At 44.8% G+C, this 19,475-nt stretch overlaps 1 protein-coding gene across 4 annotated transcripts in view; it reads left to right on the top strand.

The window, feature by feature from the left end:
* Nucleotides 1–19,475, top strand: part of RAP1GAP2 (RAP1 GTPase activating protein 2) — a 318,489-nt gene that overhangs the window by 69,547 nt on the left and 229,467 nt on the right. For all 4 annotated transcript variants that reach the window (XM_019511025.1, XM_019511028.1, XM_019511029.1 and 1 more), the window contains one exon: nucleotides 1,709–1,744. In XM_019511025.1, coding sequence (XP_019366570.1) covers nucleotides 1,709–1,744 — 36 coding nt within the window. The remainder of the gene's footprint in view (nucleotides 1–1,708; nucleotides 1,745–19,475) is intronic.

The raw sequence follows: 19,475 nt of genomic DNA, 5'->3' as shown, positions 1-19,475 counted from the left end.
TTTTTTTTTTTTTTTTTTTTTTTTATTCCTTATCCATAAGAAAACACTGGTTTTAGCATAGCAGCAAATGGAGATTGTAGGATTTATTATAACATTCTTGGTGTATTTAATGTTGTCTGGACTCTTTCCAACCTATCAATCTTGTTAGACTGGGCTCATCTATAAGATACAATTTCTGCCTTTCGTCTTTCAATTATAGCTCTGATTTAGTGTTTTAAATCCTCTGTGAATGATCTGTATCTGAGCAAGCATGCAGGCAAGCTCGTGGCCCAGTGGACATGTCCCTGGTCTGGGGTCCATCGGCAGGTTTATGCCACCTTCAACTGTGCTAGGAAATGCTGCTATGCCAACAAGCCTTGCTCTCTCTGCAAGAAGTCTAGTATGATTGTTATGCACATTGTGTGCCCAGCACCGCTCTTTAAGTCTTGGGTGCGCTGATTGGCACGTGCCCAGAGCCACTCTAGCAGTGACAACTTCCATCTCTTGTCACATGTGCAGCGGGAGTAGTGGGCAGGGGCTGTACACTTGGGGCAGAGCTAAACCTCTCTCCAAGGGACCTGGATGCCTCTGTCTCAAGCCTCCCACGTGAAATGGGGCAAATCACTTCAGCCCTGTGTCCACGCACAAAACTATGCTTTTGGAGGAACAAAAAAGCCTTTGTGACAGGCTTACAGATACAGTGAGCTTGTTTTAATCCTGTGGCTGCCAAGATGGATCTTTTTAAGGATAATGGGGGGGTGGGGGTGGGAATGGGTAGAGGAACCTGAAGGTATTTTCACCAGGTAAGCATTTTTGTCTGTCTGCTCATCTACCACTTGGCTTAATGGTGCCCTGAATATAAGTATAGGGCTGTCCGATCTGCCAAGACTATTGTTTTATTGTGCGGTTTAGATCACTAAGTCAAAACACTACACTACACAAACCTCTCCCGTAAGCTGCTTGTGAATTGGCACTTTCATTTAGGGAGAAGGTATGTCTTAATATAATGAGTTACAACAAAGGGTTCAAGAAACCTTTTTTTCCTGGATTATCAGCCAAGGCAGAGTGAGTTGGGACATAAAGATGCTCTGAATACAAAGCTCCATTCCATGTAGTAGTTATGCCTTACCAGAAGCTTGAATAAAAATGAGTGCAAACCCACAAAGGTCCCATCGATTTAGGTGCCTAAATACCTTTGTGGATCTGGATCTGACTGATGTAGAGCTGACTGGATTATTTCTGATTGGCTGTGGAATGATATCCAGTGACAAGCTAGGAGCTTCCACTCTGGGGAATAGCTTCACAATAAAACCTCATTGTCCATAGCAGCATAGAAAGACCATTTTAGTAGTCAGTGTGGACAGCTGGCTGTTTCTGATCTAAGTTTTGCTGCCAATGGTTGTTTGCTTCCTGTACATCTCTGGTGCTTTAAATGATCCAGCAGGATCTTTTTAATTGGTTCCCAACTATATACAATTCATGAGTTATCTTGTTGCTTACTTTCTGGTGTGGTCAAGTAGAACATGCTATTTCATGGTTGAGCTTTTTGCATTGATGAAAGTCACTCCATTTGAATATATTAAACTTCAGAAGGAGAAAGCCAGTTTAGTCCATCTTGTCAGCAACCCAGAGGTCACACAATGCATGCAGGAGAAAAAGGACTGGGAATGTCTAGAAGATCCAAACACCAGTGGATATTTGGTAACTCTTTTCTTTTCCCTTTTCCCAGGATTGACAAGACCATGCTTGCCAGCCTGAAGATGAAGTAAGTAATTGATTGGATTTTTCTCTTATATTATGCTACCTTTGTGTCAGGCTTTTAAATAGGTAACTACAGAGGATCTGATCAACTAGTTCGTTTTTGGGCTTATCAGTGGATTTAGATGTGTACTGGGGTGTGAATTCTGAGCAATTTTATCTTTAGTCAAGGTAGAGGTGTGGGCCACCACCCGGCTGATGAATCCATCCAAGAGCCTATCCACAGGGTGGACCAGCAGGGCTTCCAGCTTGAGTACCTTTACTGATATCCACTATGACACTGGTTTGTGAGCGAGGTGGTATCTGGGGAGCTCCTCGGCTTCACTTAAATCAGTGGGGGCCAACCTTTTTTGGTAGGTGTGCTACAAATAAACCCTGCACCCTCCCTGAGTGCCACTCTAATCCCCTTCCCCTGCCCATGCTGCGGCTCTGCTGTCTGCTTCCTTCCTCATCCTCCCTGCTTAATCTGCGTCTCTGCTTTCTGCCACTGGGTTCCCTGCTCCCACCCCTGCCTGCTCTATGCCACGTATAGGGACTGCTTGTGCCACAGTGGGGTGGGCCACCCCTGATGTAAACCAACATCGTTGTTTTGCCCCGTTAATAGAGCACTAATTCTTTCTTCATTTGGGATCAATTTACTTTGCTGCAGAGGGCCCCCAGCCCAAGATATACACATGACTTAAAATCCAACTTAAGCTCTCAACACAGGACTTGAATGGTGTCAAGCCTAAGTCCCCCTCTAGGTCATTTGGGATGGGAAGGTCTCCTGAGGAAAGAGGTGGCAGCCCCATTCATTTGAATAACTGCAACCTTGGAGAAGAAGGCTTCAGGGGAGCCAAGATTTCACCTGGAGACTTTCAAGCCAGTAGGGACCCTTACAAGGGTCTCTTCTGACCCCCATGTGATGTGTGGCTGACAATGCGTGGGTAAGATGAACAGTAAGCCTTCTACTTCTCTGTTTTTGATTATTTCCTCATTTCATTAGTGGAGCTATTTTTAGGCACCTTACACTGCTTATTTTCCTCTGAAGTTCAAGGTGATTCATGTACTCGGCGATTATAATAAATACAATGACTGTCTTTTAAATGGGGCTAAGGCTGTATAATAAGACTGTGTCTAATTTATAAGCTGTCAGCTTCCTTTGGAGAACTCAATGGCGTTGGCCATCTCTCACCTTTATGACATGGATCACCAGGACCTCTGCTTCTTTGGGTGCTATGTCTTGTACTACTGGAAAAAATGGGTCTGCTTTTAAATCAAGGGGTTTCTCCATGGGATTATGCTGTAGTTGGACTGTATTGCTTTTCCAGTGCTCCCTTTACCTATTGCTAGGCACAAATTCTTCATGTTAAATACATTATGTATGGCATTTTCAAAGAAGCCTTAGGGAGTCAGGTATCAAACCTCATTAAAATTCACCTAAGGCTGCTTGGGAAAAATCTCAGGTGAGGTTGAAGGTGGCTTAAAAATGAGGACGTGCCTAACGACCCTTTCATCCTTTTGCGCTGCTTGGAGGCAACTGGGTTAATTATACATGGCAGAACAGGAACATCTACTGGAGTGTCCTACATCCCTGACAAACGACTTACCCACTAGCTTATTGACTGTGCTGGAGGTGTTGCGGGGGGGAGGGGGGCGTTGGTCTTGGAAACAGGGAGATTAGCAAGGATTTGGTTTTGTCATGCACAGGAATGGAAATCAGTTGTAAGATGTCAGTGTTCTGGGTAGTGTGGTTGTTACTTGCCAGCCAGGCGAAGGCAGAGTGTTATGTGAATACAGCTATATTGCTGCTAGGCTCTAAGTTGCATGGTACCGTGTCAACATACCCTTTCTGCTAGTCCTGCTCCTAGCACATTTAAAGAGGATGTTTAACTCACTGGTGCCTAGTCTAGCCTAGTGGTCCTAATGTGGTTACTGCCACAGCAATGTTGGGAGGTCTCCAAGTATATCCATACAGCAAAACAGTGATGCAGCGTAAAGGAGCTTAATCCTGGTATAGGTGAGTGTAGCTTAACACATAATAGTGTGAATCAAGGTTTCAGACCCAGTGCCATTGCTACAATCAACACAAAGCGCTTCATTGCCCTTTTCCATTTTTAGGAATTCCAGATCAGTATCACACCTCCAGCATCTTGCATGATGCTTTCTCAAGGTAAACATCATCCTTAGCTCACTGTCTTGACAGACTATCAAATCTCCCTTGTTAAGTTGATAGACACAGCAGCTTCCACCTGGCAAACTTCTGATGCCTTCCTGGATTTTTGTGCATTATGGATTGGTTTCATGAGTTCCTGGACAATTGCTATTTATGAGTCAATGAGCTAAGGCAATAATATTCCTAGCTCCAGGAAATTCCTGCTTATCTCAGCTCTTCTCAGAGTTTTTTGTCTTGTTCCCTATAGCTTGGAGGTGAACCTGATTTCCATCCACCACTGCTGAGGTATTCACTGTGCTGCCTGTTGTTGGGAGACCATCTCATTTGGGTAGACGGTGCCCAAATTTCTTTGTCTGAGAACCTCGCTGAGTAATAGTGATGTCTGACATCTGCCTTAGACTTGCCTGCTCTCATTTCTGTTTCAGCTCTGGCCCTGTGTGGCAGCTGCCATTTTTTTTAATCTGTGCTCACAATTTAAGGTCTGAACCAAAGCCTATTAAAGACACTGCAAAATTCCCCAATGTTCTTCTTATATCGTCAGGGTAATGTTTGGTTCCCGCTTTGCCAGCATTGCAGTAAAACTTTATTGGTTAAAACAAATGATAGTCTTATTCCGTGTCTGGGGACAATTACAAGTTCTGCATGCGTGGATCCTTTCACATCACCGAGACAACACAACCTTTTCATTTATAGAGAAACTCTTGAGGAAATTGTCCAAAGAAGGCCATTCTCTTCACTCAAAAATAACTTGAAATAAAAGCATAAAGCACAAGGACTGTACCTGAAAATGGAGGGCTGGCACTGTTGGGGCTGTGAAATAGGCTGAATCCCCTCAACACTTTTGGGGAACTCAGCCCCTTCCAGAATCCTGCCCCGAGTCAAACGCAGGCCCTACAAAGTGTCTGACTTATCTCTCTTAATCTTCAGAGTGAACTGAACCTGCCCTAGAGAGAGAGGCAAACATCAGCACCTCTCCATTCAGCTGGGACCAGCCCAGAGGTGAACATTGCTTTCACTATTCTGAAGTTCACAAGCTCCTGGTATAAGCTCTGCCTCACTCCCTATAACTGAGAGTATTTTTCACATCTTCCGTGACTGCTGATGACTCTTGCCATCTTCATGTTTCACAAAAGATGCTGGGCATGTTTCCAGAGAGCGAAGAGCTAGTGCTACTGATGTGGCAGGAAGGGCAACTGTGTCTCCAGGACATGTACCATTTTACTGTGGGGTGTATCCCTAGGCCTTGTCCCTAGATCTTGCAAAACTATTTGCTAGCATTGAAACCCAAGCAAGGAGCTGCTGACACAGAACTCAAGCTGTATTATTTATTCAGGTGAAGTCCAGTGGGTCAGGGCCTGGAGCTGGGCCCATCCCTGACCAACTATGTGACTTTGGACAAGTCACGTCCACACTGTTTTCCTTCCCACCCCTTATCTATCCAGTCTATTTTCTTGTAAGCTGTTTGTGGCAGGAACTGTGTGCGTGTGTGTGGCCCCAATCACAACTGATATATCCATGCTCTACTTCAAAGCAAACGGTAATCTTCAGGACTCACTCCTGTTGAGTTTGAGCTAATATGAATGAGTAATTGCTCATCTACTTTCCCTAAAAATCATTACTTGCATAAATTATTGTTTAGCATTGAAAATGCAGAGAAATCCCCCTGGGTCACTGCCAGTTGAGTGAGCTGCATGCCCATGGTAAATGGCATAAGAGAAATTTTCCTAATGAGCTCATTGTTGATGCTTTTACTGAATTAATGGGGACTTTAAATCAGGTTCCAGTGTTTACCACTTTGGAAAAAAAAATCCCTGTGGAATTTTTCCTGTGGTGCTGAGAACGATTTAATTGTTTTTCCCGTATTGCCTTGGGCAGTGTTTTCTGTATTGCTAGGGGCTGTGTCAGTTGTTTGCTTGGTGTGGGCTTTGGTTTCTAGAAACAATTCAGCCACAAAAATGTGCGTTTAACCTGCTTGGTCCAGCACAGCATTCAGTCCTGCTTGCTCTACACCTCGTTGTGTTCAAAGTGCTATGTCAGCGCTAACTACTACAGCTGGCATTGCACCAGACCTGGGTGGTAGGTGATGCTGCCACTGATTGAAAACACTGGGTTCATCCCAGGTAAGTGTTTTGAAACTAATGAGAATGTGGCAGCAGGGCAAGGGAAGGAAATGCACAAGTCATTTACCTAAAATGGGAAGGGTCTGTCTTCGGTTTGACATGACAATGACTGGAAGATGGGAAGTGTACCACAATTCAAGGTGTGATTATAGCATGGGGTTAACTTCGGTCCAGACAGCTGGGTACCAGGAGTATTGGAGATATGACAATGTGGGCTACCCACCCAAGTAGATGAGTAGGTACAGTCTATGCTGAAGCTCATACTGCTGTATCTTCACAACTACTGGTAGCTTAAGGCTAGCTTAGGTGTGCTTGTACGTTCTGCAGTCGCACCTCTAAATTGCAGCGTAAATGGGGATGCCCTAAGGGGGGGACGGAGAGATGTGCATCTGTGCGAAGAGTGCACAAGCTAGGGAGAGGAAGACTGGATGAAATTAATTAATGAAGTTAAGTTTTGAAATCACCCTCTACAGTGATTCTCTGATTCTCCCTGATGACAGCACTTGGGCATCTGGTTGGTTTTAAATGCATGAACTTAGTGGGCTTCTACTCCATGTGCTGTGTTAGTTCAGAACCAGGATGTTCAACCCCTTATGAAGAGCAGCCTGTAGTGAATCACAGGAAGTCAGACTGGCAGGAACAATTAGACTGTGGAAATGCTTTACAGACAAGTTTGGGAAGCCTCCTGGAGCAAGTTCCTTATGGCGAGAATGGACAAAATGTGAGAAACACTGCACAGGACTTTATCAGCCCAGCACTGGGTTTCTTTTCCACTGATCTGGCCTTTTCTTTTCAGAGTTTCTGGATTTTCAGAAAATGTCAGCCCCTCTGCTCACCCTTCTACCTTTCAGTTAAAATTGAGAAAATGGGTTTGCATAAAAACAAACAAAGATGCAATCAAAAAGGCTCTTTCTGTAGAGAAAAACTGTGTGCTGTATAGGTCTCCTGTCACAAGTCTACTCCCGCTTTTGGAGACTTTAAGATTTAGTTTCTCCCTCTCTATTCCCCACCCAAAGGAAAACATCATTACAGCTGTAAATATGGGCTGGCTACAGGGTTGGTTCCCATTACGATTCAAATTGAAGGCCTAATCCAAAGCCAACTGAAATAGGAGGGATCCTTTTCCTTGCATGCTATTGGTGTTTGATCAGGTTTTAATAAACCAAGGACATTAGTTGGTGCTGCTTTTGTTGGGGTAAGTGTGTTTGGGGTCTTCTTTTTCCTTTTGTTTTTGTCTTTTTCCATGCCGTCTTTCTGGATTGACTGGCACGGGACTCTCTCATCTCCATGAGAGAGCAGTGAAATTCTTGCATTCTTCTTTCTCATCAGATTGAAGCTCGCGTGCATCCATCCTGCAGGGCTGGTACATTTAACAACCTCATTATTTCCGTCCTGCGTCATTCATCAGCATCACAACGGCATACCAATTGCGACCGCTCCTCTTTGAAGAAGACTGGTATTGCTTCTCTTCTCTCGCCACCTCTCCTCCAATGCATTCTTAATCCCAGCAAAATTCTTTGTTCGAACACGCACAAAAACATTCCTATGATACGAGAGCCTAGATGTGAGCAAGCAGTCTTCCCCCCCCCCACCGCTTTTTGCACTCAGAAATTAGAAGACTGTGCAGCTTTGTTTTTTTCTTGGTGTTATTAGCTTCAATTATGTCAGAAATCAAATTATCTGTCTGCTGTTGGCATGAATGAGAATGTTAGGTCAGCCATGTTTCTTTCCCCAAACAGCCTGCGGAGATGAATCTCGCAAGGAAATTGATTCTGTGCGCCTACAAAGCCTATCAAGTCATGATAGAGAAATGAAAACTATTACCTCACAGGCGGGAGCTAAGAAATGATATTTTAAACATTTATGAAATGTCATCTAAGGTTCACTGAATTATGACTTTCAGGAGGAGATCATCAGCTATTTAAGCGGGAGTGATTTTTTCATTGCTTTCCATAAGCTACTTTCAGAAAACAAGGACTCTTTGTCCACTAAAACCCCAAGAGTTTTCCTCCAAGTTTTTGGCTTCTGTGTTGAAACAACCCATTTTTAGAGCCCCTTTCACTTTCCACTTTCACATTTCTTGGGCTATTTCAGCAGTATCAGTCTAGTTATTGTTCCAGAGTCTGAGTGGTGCTTATACCAGCAGAGTTATTCCTGAATGGAAAGGAAGCAAGCTATGCTGCTATAAAACACAGCTTATACCAGGATAACTGCACCTGCATTAGCTATGTCCAACAGCATGTCTCTACTCCTAGCAGTATAAAATCTGTGGGTTACCTAGGCCATCTCATATCTGAGAGAGGACGGGTTTGAAGAAACATTGTGCAGTTTACGACTGTTGTTACAAACGTTGTGCAATTAAACCAACCCCCCCCCCCCAAGTTCAGAAGGACAATGAGGGCACTCAAATGGCCTTTTCTAGGCCTCTCAAATTAAGCTAATTTTCAGCCTGTGTTGAAGGAGGGGTTCACTTCCCTTTCTGTGTGACGTCCTGGTGTCTTTATACATTTGTCAGCTCTTACACATAAAAGGAAGTGTGAGTTCTCACCAAAAAACCCCCAAAAACCTGCCTCCAAACCTACCCAGAAACCTGTTTTCTTCCCCATCTAATCTGTGTCACATCACATAGAATCAAGTCAATTCAAATGTTCAGAGCTGCGTTGTGTAACATCTAACTGATGTGACACGTTGTGACAAATTGTCAGATAAAGGACAAGGTGACTTGTCAGGTCACAGATGTATAAACAGAAGACCTTTCCTGGAGATATATACACATAAGACTTTTTTTTCTCTTCTCTAAGCAAGAAGCCAGGATTAGTGGTGTTGGAACAGATCTCTGCATGTTCCCAGGACCAACGTGTGCCTCTGCACAACGTGTGCCTGTGCCTATTGCAGATCCTGTGAACAGAAGCGGTTTTGGCTCACTACGATTTGATGAGCAACTTGAAGAAGTTTGTTTAATGCCTGGTATTTACAGCTAATGAATTTCTTAAATCCATAATACTTCTGGTTCCAGGCAGATTGCCTCATTAAATGTGTCTCTCTATGCCCAGCTTGAGCCACAATCGATATTTGTATGAAGCTTTAAACGTGCGTGTGCACATGCACATGTACACGTGCGTGCTCATGCATGCACAGTTTTAAAAAGAAGAAAACGATTGTTGAAGCCCCTGGCTGTGATGCACTTTGCTGGGTTGAGGCAATTAAAAAAAAAAATTACTCCAACTCATGAATAAAATGATGAGCTGCTTTATGCAAGGCAGAGGTCACTTGGAGGGCATGTGGCACTTTTGGGAGCATTTTTTTTTTTTTTTAACTCACCAAGTTATGGTAATGAATGAATATTCAGCACCTGCAAATTATGGCCCTTATCTTCCAATTCCAATGGGGTTCCTGTTACTGGATCCAGCTGGAAGGTTTGGACCCTATGCTCTAAACTCTTTGGGTTGGGGACTGTCTGCTCTGACTCTGGTCATATCTCTCCTGACAGAGCAATTCATCAATTTTGATTGTGCTCTCTACAGACGAAATTAGTATTAAAATCTGTAGAATGGCAGGAAGCTCACGCCATGTTCAGTTCCTCAGTTAAATGGGGAGGAGTAGATGTTGATGCCACCATGTGCAGGAATGAATGTTGATCCCAGTATTCATTCCTGCCCAGGGCAGGGGGTCGGACTTGATGATCTGCTCAGGTCCCTTCCGACCCTAACAACTATGTAACAGTCAACGCCTAATCCCATAGGTGACTTGTAGGGGGACATGGTGGGGCACATGCTCCCCCGAGATTGGTCGCTGCCACCGCCGCTGCCAGCTTCTGTGGGTGGTCATTGCTTGCCTTGCCGATGCTGCCACCCACAAATTGTGCCCCCTCCCCTCAAGTCTCAGGAGGCACCAGTCGTTCATGCCTAATCCCCCTCGTACTGAAGGGAGATTTTATGTTAATTTAAATAGGCGCAGATTTTGGCCCTTATTGGCCAAGATTCTGACCAATTATAAAAACATAGCTGCAAAAAAAAAAAGGCCTGATCCTGTCAGTATTTACCACCAAGCTGCAGTAGACTTGCTCATGACTGTACACCAAACCATAAGGCCATATCCACAATGGAATAGCAGTGGGAGTTAAGTGCCTAAATACCTTAGAGTAGCGATTGTCAACCAGATGCCACCAGATCCTTTGAAGGGTGCTGTGAGGTGTGAGGAGATAAGCAGAGAAACGGAGGCTCAGGCTTGTCTCTGTCTGCCCAGACCCCAATTCCACTGCCTCACCCCTCTGCAAGGTGGTAAGCACTGTGTGATAGACATTAGTTTTTGAAATTTGGTGCCACTGAATTTACAAAGTTATGGAGGGCTGCCTTGAGTCTAATGAGGGGGACCTCAAGTCCAAAAAGTTTGAGAACCACTGCCTGAGAGGATCTGGGCCAAGGTATTTGCAGGATCTGGTTTTGGGGTAGGAAAGGATGTTTTAGACATGCATGAGTAGGGAATTACTTAATTGGTGGTTTCTCAGTGGAAACTGTGAAAAGTGACGGGATCCATGATCAACAGGAAATATTCCACCAGCTGCGACTTCCTGCAAAATCAACCCCCCAACCCTCTCCCAGTGCGCTATTCATACAATACTCTGTTTTAGAATCTCCCAATGCTTGCCATGGTACTTAGACAACATGGCAATCCCTGCAGCCACTTTCATGTACTTAGGATTTACCAGCTGTCTGGGATTTACCTCTCCACCAGTCTGCAGCAAGGGTCGGGCCACTGGGAAATGCCTGCAAAATTGGCCCTTCCTGCTGCAAGCAAGAGGTGAAAATGGCTTCGTCTCACCGTGAGTTAAGTAAGTCCCTATGCCTGAGTCAGACTCCTTTCTGAAAGCTGCCACACCTGTTTTCTCTATGCCAGCTTGTGCTCATGGTTAATAATCCCAGCCTAATACACTTGGTTCAGCAATGAACTGTGTGCAGGTGCAGTGCTATTACAAAGGTGTGATAATTGCCCATTTGTGTGGGCAGGATTCATATTCATTTTGCATTAAAAAAAAAATTGGAAAAAAAACAACACAGGCCAATTTTGGGTACTTAGATACTGTAGCAATGGACACCTTAGGAACACTGAAAATAGATAATGTAGGTAGACATGAGGCTTAGTTATATAGTACACAGTCATAAAGTAAAAGTTCTATAACACAGTGCTTTCATTGCACCACTAAGTTAATTAGCATGGGATCTGGAGCTCTAGACAGCTGCTGAGTTGCTGGTCCTACCTATATCAGTATTACCTGAGAGACCAGGGTAGGCTCTGAATTTTAGCTGATGCACAGAAGCACTGGATATTACTAACTTTAAAGGTAGCTGACAGTGTTCAGCATATCTTGGCTGGTACCCTCTTAGGTTTGGATCCAGAGATATGAGAAAACAACTCTGGAAACCAGAGAGAGGCTGGCACGTAAGCCATGCTGGTTCATCAAGGGAGGGTGGCGCTTAAGGGTCATATGCAATGATTGAAGTAATGGCACTTGGGTTGATATTGCTCTGAAACATGTGCTGCTGTTTCCTTTAGGGGGTGGGGTGTGTATTTGCAGAATGGAGCAAGCTCCTAGGAAGTGAAACACATAGTCCTTTCCCATCTCTGTTAAAGATTGTTGGGCCCATCACTTCACATGTCTTCATTGGAATAGTGCTGCTTTTCATAATCCGATACAACTAGCAAGGGATGTTTAGGAGTCAAATGAGGCGGCATCTCTGCCTAATTTTTTACTGAAAGACTAGGAATTCAGGAGCAAAATTAGTTCACTGAGACTGGTTGCATCTCTTGTGGGTAAGCATTGAAAGTTCACTCTTCAGTTTCCCTGGCTGGCTGGCTGAGAGACTGAATTCATTCCCATTGCAGCATGCCTTGTTTCTTTACTGATTCCTCTTGAACCGAGGGCAAATTAAACTCCCAATATACCCTACCCTCTTCCCTGGCATTCCTAGCTGCAAGCCCTACCCATTAAGTCAGTCCTGGGAGCTAGAACTCAGAACTGCAGCACCAGTCTGGTGTTACGCGGGCTTTCTCAATCCTGTGTGCAGGGCTGGTTCAGATGTCTTTCAGAGCAACTTGAAGGCTGCTGTAGGTTGTATCAACTGCCAGAGGGAGTCATTGCAGCATCTCAGCCATGTTGGTGTTTTGCCAGCCCCATCCAATCCAGGCAATAGGGAATGGGTTAAGGTAGGGATCACTGTGCAAGTGCCAATGCCAAACGATCCCTCTCAGTTGGGGTTGTCCTCCCACCTTCAGTTACACCAGCTCCACGGCTAAGTTGATACAAGGTGCTTCCTCTCACCTGGAGGCCTTAGGTTCAAGAGCTAAAGCCTAGGACTGCCCAACTTGAACTCAAGGATTAAGTACTTGGCACTTAAATCACAAATTAAGTCAAGATTTTTGGGGTGATGAAATAGAGAGCCCTTTAAAGACACCCTATTTTCAGAACGGGTGGATCCACACATTTCTGAAAGTCAGGTTCCTTTAAGATATTCCAGACTGGGCACCCAAAATCTCTAGTCCCTTTGGAAACTGTCCCTTATCTACCAGTTAGGATTAGACTCTTCTTATCTCTCATCAGCCTCCCAGGAAGACCAGTAGCAGCGGGTCATAGTTACACCCGACTGCCTGGTCTGATACTTGTAAGCAAAAATGAGACCGTTTAGACTGGGTGCCATTCTAAACCAGTACTAAGAACTCCACATTACAATAGGGAAGTGTTTAAAAATGTAGCAACTGAGGAGTCTGCAGCCCGTAAGAGACTTGCACTGTCCTTGTCTGCTGTCCTGCCAGTTGTTTTGTTGGTTGAATTAATAAACCCTGATATGTACAGGTGGCACCAGGGGCGGAGAGCATTTTGTGTGTGTGTGTGTGTGTGTGTCTTTTTATTTTTAATTTGGTTTTCATTAGTTCCTATGGTAACCGTGAATATGTCTGTTGAGGGATTTGAAATTAGAGAAAATGAGTAGACATTACGGAGCAGGAGCATTGGAGAAGAAGAGGCAGATTGATAACCTCGGCGTCTTAGTTAGCAATTTAGTTGGCCTAATTTTATTAAAGAAAGCCCAGGGACGTACCTTGAGTTGCGATTAACGAGTGAATACTCTGCGGGAAGACAAAGCATCTTCTGGCTACTGCTGCCTCCTGCCCGAACCCCAACCGCTGATAACCCTGGGCAGCCTTCAAAATGCACAGGAGGCTCTGGTGAGTTGCTGGGGGTTTCTCTAGGTATTATATCTGTCGTGGCCCATTAGGGTTTTTGATTCATAAGGGGTGAGAATCTAAAGCTTTTCAAGTCTTAGAGTTGCTGAGTGCACTTTTCCCTTTCTTGCTTTGCTTTTTGATGGAGTCTTCACAGAGGCTAATGATCCTGTTGCACAGTTTGCTTTCAGTGTTAGTTTGTCACGGTCCTGGGATAGTGGGGAGACTCCTGTTCTGTGGGATACTGGGATGACTTTTCTGACTGTTTTTAGCTTTCTTCCCTTCTCTAAGTCCTGCTGCAACTTGTTCTCTAGGACGGCACTGTGCAGTAGACAGAGCACTACTCTGGAAAGAGGCTTGAGAGAGGTTTTGCTCAGCATTACAGGAAATACTTACATTCCCTCTAAACCGGGCTCGGTGAGGATTTGCAGACTAATGAGATGTACAGTGCAGAGGAGGCTTTCCCAGTGGATTGCCGCAGCCTGCAGCACCTCTCATTATGGTTGGGGCCACCTGATGGCTCTGCCGAGGACCCTGTGAAAGGAGGTTGCTGGGGCTCTCTGCCCACTGTACTGCGGGGAAGCATCCGCGTTGCAGCAGACTTTGCCAAAGATGACCCAAGTGCAATCCCCGGTGAGGAGCTGGGGAGCTGATAGAGCATGGAGCCCGGGTGGGTTGGATAAGGAGGCGTTGGCAGTGCAGACCCAATACTGCAGGTTGTGCTGTGGGACATGTTCCAGTACTGTCCAGTTTATCTCTGAATTTACAGTTTACATCTCTAAACGTTAAGAAAAGCACAAACACTGGCACGGGGGATCCTCCTGGACAGCACAGGTCTGGCATCATTAGTCTGCTTTTAAACTTGGGAGGTGACCATGGAGACTATGCTCTCCTATGGTAAACAGCTCACAATGATGTCTTCTGAGTGTGTGTGTGCATAGGCTCCTTTGTTTCAACTACAGACACAGCATGGCAAGCCCCTCAGTGTTGAGGGTCCACTCAGAAAGCTTTTTACCTGAGTGCTTTGCCTTCTCATCAAAGCAAGAGCCCAGACCTGTCACGCTTGCCTGTTGCAAAGCCAGAATTTATTTCTTTAAAGCTCTTAGACTGAAGAGCAAGTGGGGTGGATATATTGGCAGCTATATTCCAATTTCCTTTATTGATGTTGTGATTTTTGCATCAAGGAGAGAGGCCCCCAGAGCCCTGGATGGGTGCCGATAGCTGCATTTTAACGATGCAAAGAAATAAATAGAAGCCGGGGACCTCTGTAGGGCACTGCTGCTGGCAGCTTGGAGAGCTGCCAGAGCTAGAGCCAATTTCATCCAAATCTGTGATGCAGGGATCTGTGATTCTTGGCGCTAGCCCCTTTCTACTGTGCATTTTGTTCTTGTGCTTTCTACTTGTATTTTACATCCTCCACTTGAACTGTTTGCTCCAGAGGTTAATTGCTTCCACCCACATGCAGCAGCAGGGAGGGGTGAGTGGCTGGTCATAGGTTTCGAGAGCTATGTTGAGGCGAGGTGCGTAACCTGGGTAGAGCTACCAGCTGCCATTCACTAACATGACCTGACAGTACAAGTGTTTCTCAGAGTCCTGAGATTTTCAGATAGATGAAAGGCGCGTTGGACCAGAGCAAGACTTCACTGACCATCTGTTACCTGGTGTAAGCTGTTGGAGCTCCACTCAAGTCAGTGGCCCCATGCCATGTTGTACCAACTGAGGACCTGATAGTTTTTGTCTTCATAGATCCCTCTGCTAGCTCAGTGGATGATTTCTCCATGTGGATGATCCAGATCGATTTCCCCATGTGGATCCCTCTCCCCTCAATGAGCAACCCTGACTGGTGACCAGCTGGAGCGTGGAAGCTCATGGAAGCAGGGGTTTAACCAACTCCTTGCCTGTTGGCCCTGTCATAAGAGGAAATAATCAGCCTAGGGGGCTTACTGTTAGCATTTGGTGGGACATAATGAGAAACCACAAGCTGTAGATTATAACCTACAAAGAGCCATTTTCTGCTTACAAAACAATGAAGAGCACAGTGTAAAAAGAGTCACGAAATGATTGTGTCTCAGTGGAACAGAAGAACCCTATACCACCAATTACCCGGGGAAAGTGTCTACAAGTGTGAATGGTTGCTGGTAATGGGAAAAGAGAAATAATGAGGGATTTGTTTGACCTTTGTAAAATGAAATGTGCCCAGACTTGGGGCTTTTTAATATTTGATGGGCAGGAGCAGAGTTAATGGCAGTTGAGTGGATAATTTAGCTTCTTATCAGTTCGTTCATTGATTATTGTCATCATCTTTCTCTGCTTATATCTATGTTCCTTGAAGGCAAAACTGGATTGGGAGCCAGGGCTTCAGGACACATTGGTGCTGGTCAGATCCGCCTGGTTTTATTACCACCTACTAAAATGGATCACTGCCTGCAGATGGGTGTTTTGCATGTACACCTACCTAGGGAGAAGCTTGTGCCCTACCAAAGAGGCCCACACATTAATGCTGAAATCAACACCATAAAATGACTGCAAAGCATCAGCTAGAGCTGACTTGTTTTTTTTATTTTTTGACATTGGGTTTTTGGCTGTTGGAGGTTGAGTGACACTTCCCTGGGTAGTTTCCCCCTTCTCCTGCCCACGTTAAGTCCCTATAATTCAGTACATTATTAAAGCTGTGGTGGAGGGAAAAATAACTCCTCCCAGTCTGTGTGTCTGAGCTGGGATCTTTTCCCCATGCAGGGTGTGTGTGTGTGGAGAGCATATTAATGGATGAACAGTTGCATAAAGCACTGGGGGAGGTGAATAGAAAGTTCTGTAGTTCTACAAATAGACTGATTGAATTGAAACTTTCTGAGACTTCACCCAAGTTAGGTTTTGTTGGATGTATTCTCAATTTTGCAGCTGCCCCCAGCCTGCTGGGCATCAAGTTAGAGCAGTGATCCTCAATCGGGGTGCCTCGAGATTCTTTCAAGGGGGGCACACAATGTTAGCACTGTTACGTGTGCAAGCACAAATCACAAGATCAGCTCAGAAGTTTTTAATAGGAATCCATAGAGTTAAAAACATTCTCGCCAGCTGTGGGCTTGCTGAGTTCTTTGCAACAGAAGAATTGCTCTATTATTTTTTCTGTTGTAAAAAAAAAAATGAGTACAGATTTAGAAGCTGGCAGTTTCTGAGGGGTGCCTTGAGTCTAAAAAGGTTGAGCTAGAGACTCAGGCGCTGTAAAGGCGAATCTCTGCCAATTGAATTAATGAGCCAAATTCTCTAGTTGAAAGGTCTAAAGGATCCATGTGCTTTGTGGGCTGGGCAGAGAGGAGTCGCATGATATACATGTGCCAGTGGGCTGCACTAGGACCTGTAAACTTAGGGCGATGTAGATACAAACTCAGATCTGAGTTAGGCAGCTTTAGCACATCTCGAGTAAAACTTATTTTTGTACTTGGGACTAGGGACATGTGAGATGCATTGGTTATGCTTTACCAGAGGCTATGCAGATGGTTGTCTCTAGCTTTCCTTTAACCCATGAGTTTTCCTTCATTTTTCTGGTGCCAAAGAACCCCAAGCCATTCAAAGCAAAACTCACTCAGAACGCCGTAAGCTTCTGCAGTTGTTTCACTTCAGACCTGGGGGACCAGGGCTCGAGGCAGATAAAACTCCACCTGTTTTCCCCAGCTGAGGATCTACCCGTAAGAAGTTTGCTGCGTTTCTGCACAGCCATGAGCTGGCTTGGCATTTTCCTCTATCCTTGCCTCAGTTTGCTTTCAGGGGTTGTGAGCCCACAATCAGAGCTGTTCTTGCAGAATATGCATGTAACGGATTCCAAAACCAGATGAGCTCTTTGTGGTTTTGGGGTTTGTCACAAATATCATGTAGTTTCTCTTCCTACTAGAAGAGCATCACACACACATGTACACTGTGATTCACCCATTTGTTTTGTGTACAGACTGTCCTGTGCAGGGAAGCTCACCTGGAACAGGCGATGGTTTGTCTTAAGAGACCCCATTAAATCCTTCCCACGATTTCCACAGTACTGTCATTTGACTTATATTTAAAGATCCACCACTCCCAGTTCTTCCATTTCTGCTCTTCCCTTAGGCACTCTCCTAAAGCAGATTCTTCTGCATGCTAAATAGGGGAAGGAAGATTTATTATTCCTGTCTTCATATGGCAGGGAGATCATAGGCTACCTTGTTTAATGCTGACTTCTGCACCTAGATCCTCAGCTTATGTAACACAGCCTTGTGCCTTTGGACTTAAGGAGGACTTAGACCAGGCTTCAGGTATATCCCTGACTTGTAGCTCAAGAATAACTGGACATATACAGTGAGCTAGAAGGATTTAAAGAGAAAATCTGAGTTAGAGACAGGATTACAAGAACATTTGGTTACACCTGGCTATTGTATAGTAAGCTCAGCTTTTTCTTCCTAATGAGTAGGCCATTGAATAATGAGAAGTTCTGCTCAACACAGATGTGGAAAAAAAAATAAAAGAACTGTGACTCCTATCTGACTTCTGATTTTGGGCCCACTGGCCACATGTTAATCTCCGGGTCTGTAATTGGTGAAAATACTAGGGGCTTTATTACACAGTCCCACTGGCAATGGGTAGATGCAGTGGCATGGCAAGTTAGGTAACGTCAGTGTTAAAGCTGTCATGGCAGTGCCCACAGGGCTAGGGTGATGAGCTTGAAGTTGGTGCTTGGCTGCAGGACGCATGGGAAACGTGTGAAGTGAAATTGGCAAGAAACTGACAAGCAAATCTCGTGCTTTCACATTGAGTCAGTAAAACCACTGGCTTATCAGCTGTGTCTCAACTGCAGGGACCGAGGGCTCCACCCTGCTAGTTTAAAGGGCACCTTAGCAAACTAGTGTGATGCATTAAACTCGCTTCCTGATTTTGGCTTACCAATGTGCAAGGTGGCTTTGGGACTTTGCAACGAGGCGGAGCCAATTTCCGAATCCCTGAGCACCAACGTTCCTCTGTCTGTTCAGAAAAGGGATGTGTATTCTGAGCGGAGATGCCTTGTGCCATAACCCAACGGGAGAACTTTTCTTTGGGCGATGGCTCAGTCGCTGCTTTTAGCATGGTCACCTCCATGTGCTGCAATCTGCTGGTTATGTGTGTATTCGTGAGGGTACTGCCTTTTATTGTCAGACTTGCCAAAAGGCTAGAGAACCTACTGCTCTTACTAATGGAAGGAAAACACACAGCTATTTACAGTCAAATACCGTTGTTTGAACGGTGGGGCTCCAGACACGCAAGTGGCTCAAGTTAACGAGGCAGTTGGAATGGGAAGTGGTGGTGATGGGGTGAACTGTGAACAACTGTAGTACTCCTGAGGAAGCGAGAAGCCTTGTGTTGCTTTAATTTAACCCTTCCACGGATAAAATTGGATTTAGCATTTTTTTTTGGGGATCTTCCAAACTGTTCTCCCCACTCTTTCTCACCTGCTTCTACTCACATGGCTGCAATGTCCACAAGGTGGTGTGGGTGTCATCCTGTAGCTATACTGTAGTTCTGTGAAAAAATCCATCAGCTTCCTGTGAGAATCCTACATGAGAACTGAATCACCGTGGCACCTAAGTATCATTTTGCATGAGCATTTTGGGCTAGATTTGCAGCACTACCATGTATCCAACATGGGCACACATACCATGCATGCTAGTCCATCAGTCCCTTGTTTATTGCATACTCCAGACACGACGGTGAGAACCATCATGTAAATGCTGTACTTGCTAGCTCATTGTATAACCACATGGCAAACTGGTTTCCTGCTTGGAGATGCTGTTCAGCTTTGCCTATACCATGGTTTCCGTAGCAACCGACATACTGTGTTTCAATCAGGAACTAGTGAATGGTGATTAAAAAAAAACAAAAAAAAAAACAAAGGAGAAAACACGGACAGGTGGCCTGAACAAAACCCCCTATTTTTGGTAGGGTGATGTACCGCTTAAATTGCCAGCTGTTTAGAAAAATCCTGCATGAGCTCACCAGAGTTGCTACTCCCTTAATAAGAAGTAAACCCAGACTGGAAGCAATAGAGGCAGCAAAAGTTCCTCCACTTTCACCTGTTTCCTTAGTTCTATTAATTCCAGTAAAATCACAGAAAAGATTGGTTACGTTTGCATTTACCATTATGTTTCTTTCTGGTTGTTGCTTTCTACTTAATGGAGCGCGCGCGCGTGTGTGTGTGTGTGTGTGTGTGTGTGTGTGTGAGAGAGAGAGAGAGAGAGAGAGAGAGAGAGAGA

The sequence above is a fragment of the Gavialis gangeticus genome, unplaced genomic scaffold (assembly GCF_001723915.1).
Source record: "Gavialis gangeticus isolate Ggan-Ray unplaced genomic scaffold, GavGan_comp1, whole genome shotgun sequence".
In the NCBI taxonomy this organism is placed as follows: domain Eukaryota; kingdom Metazoa; phylum Chordata; order Crocodylia; family Gavialidae; genus Gavialis; species Gavialis gangeticus.
The sequence above is the reverse complement of the archived record's forward strand: the minus strand, read 5'-3'. Positions and strand labels throughout refer to the sequence as shown.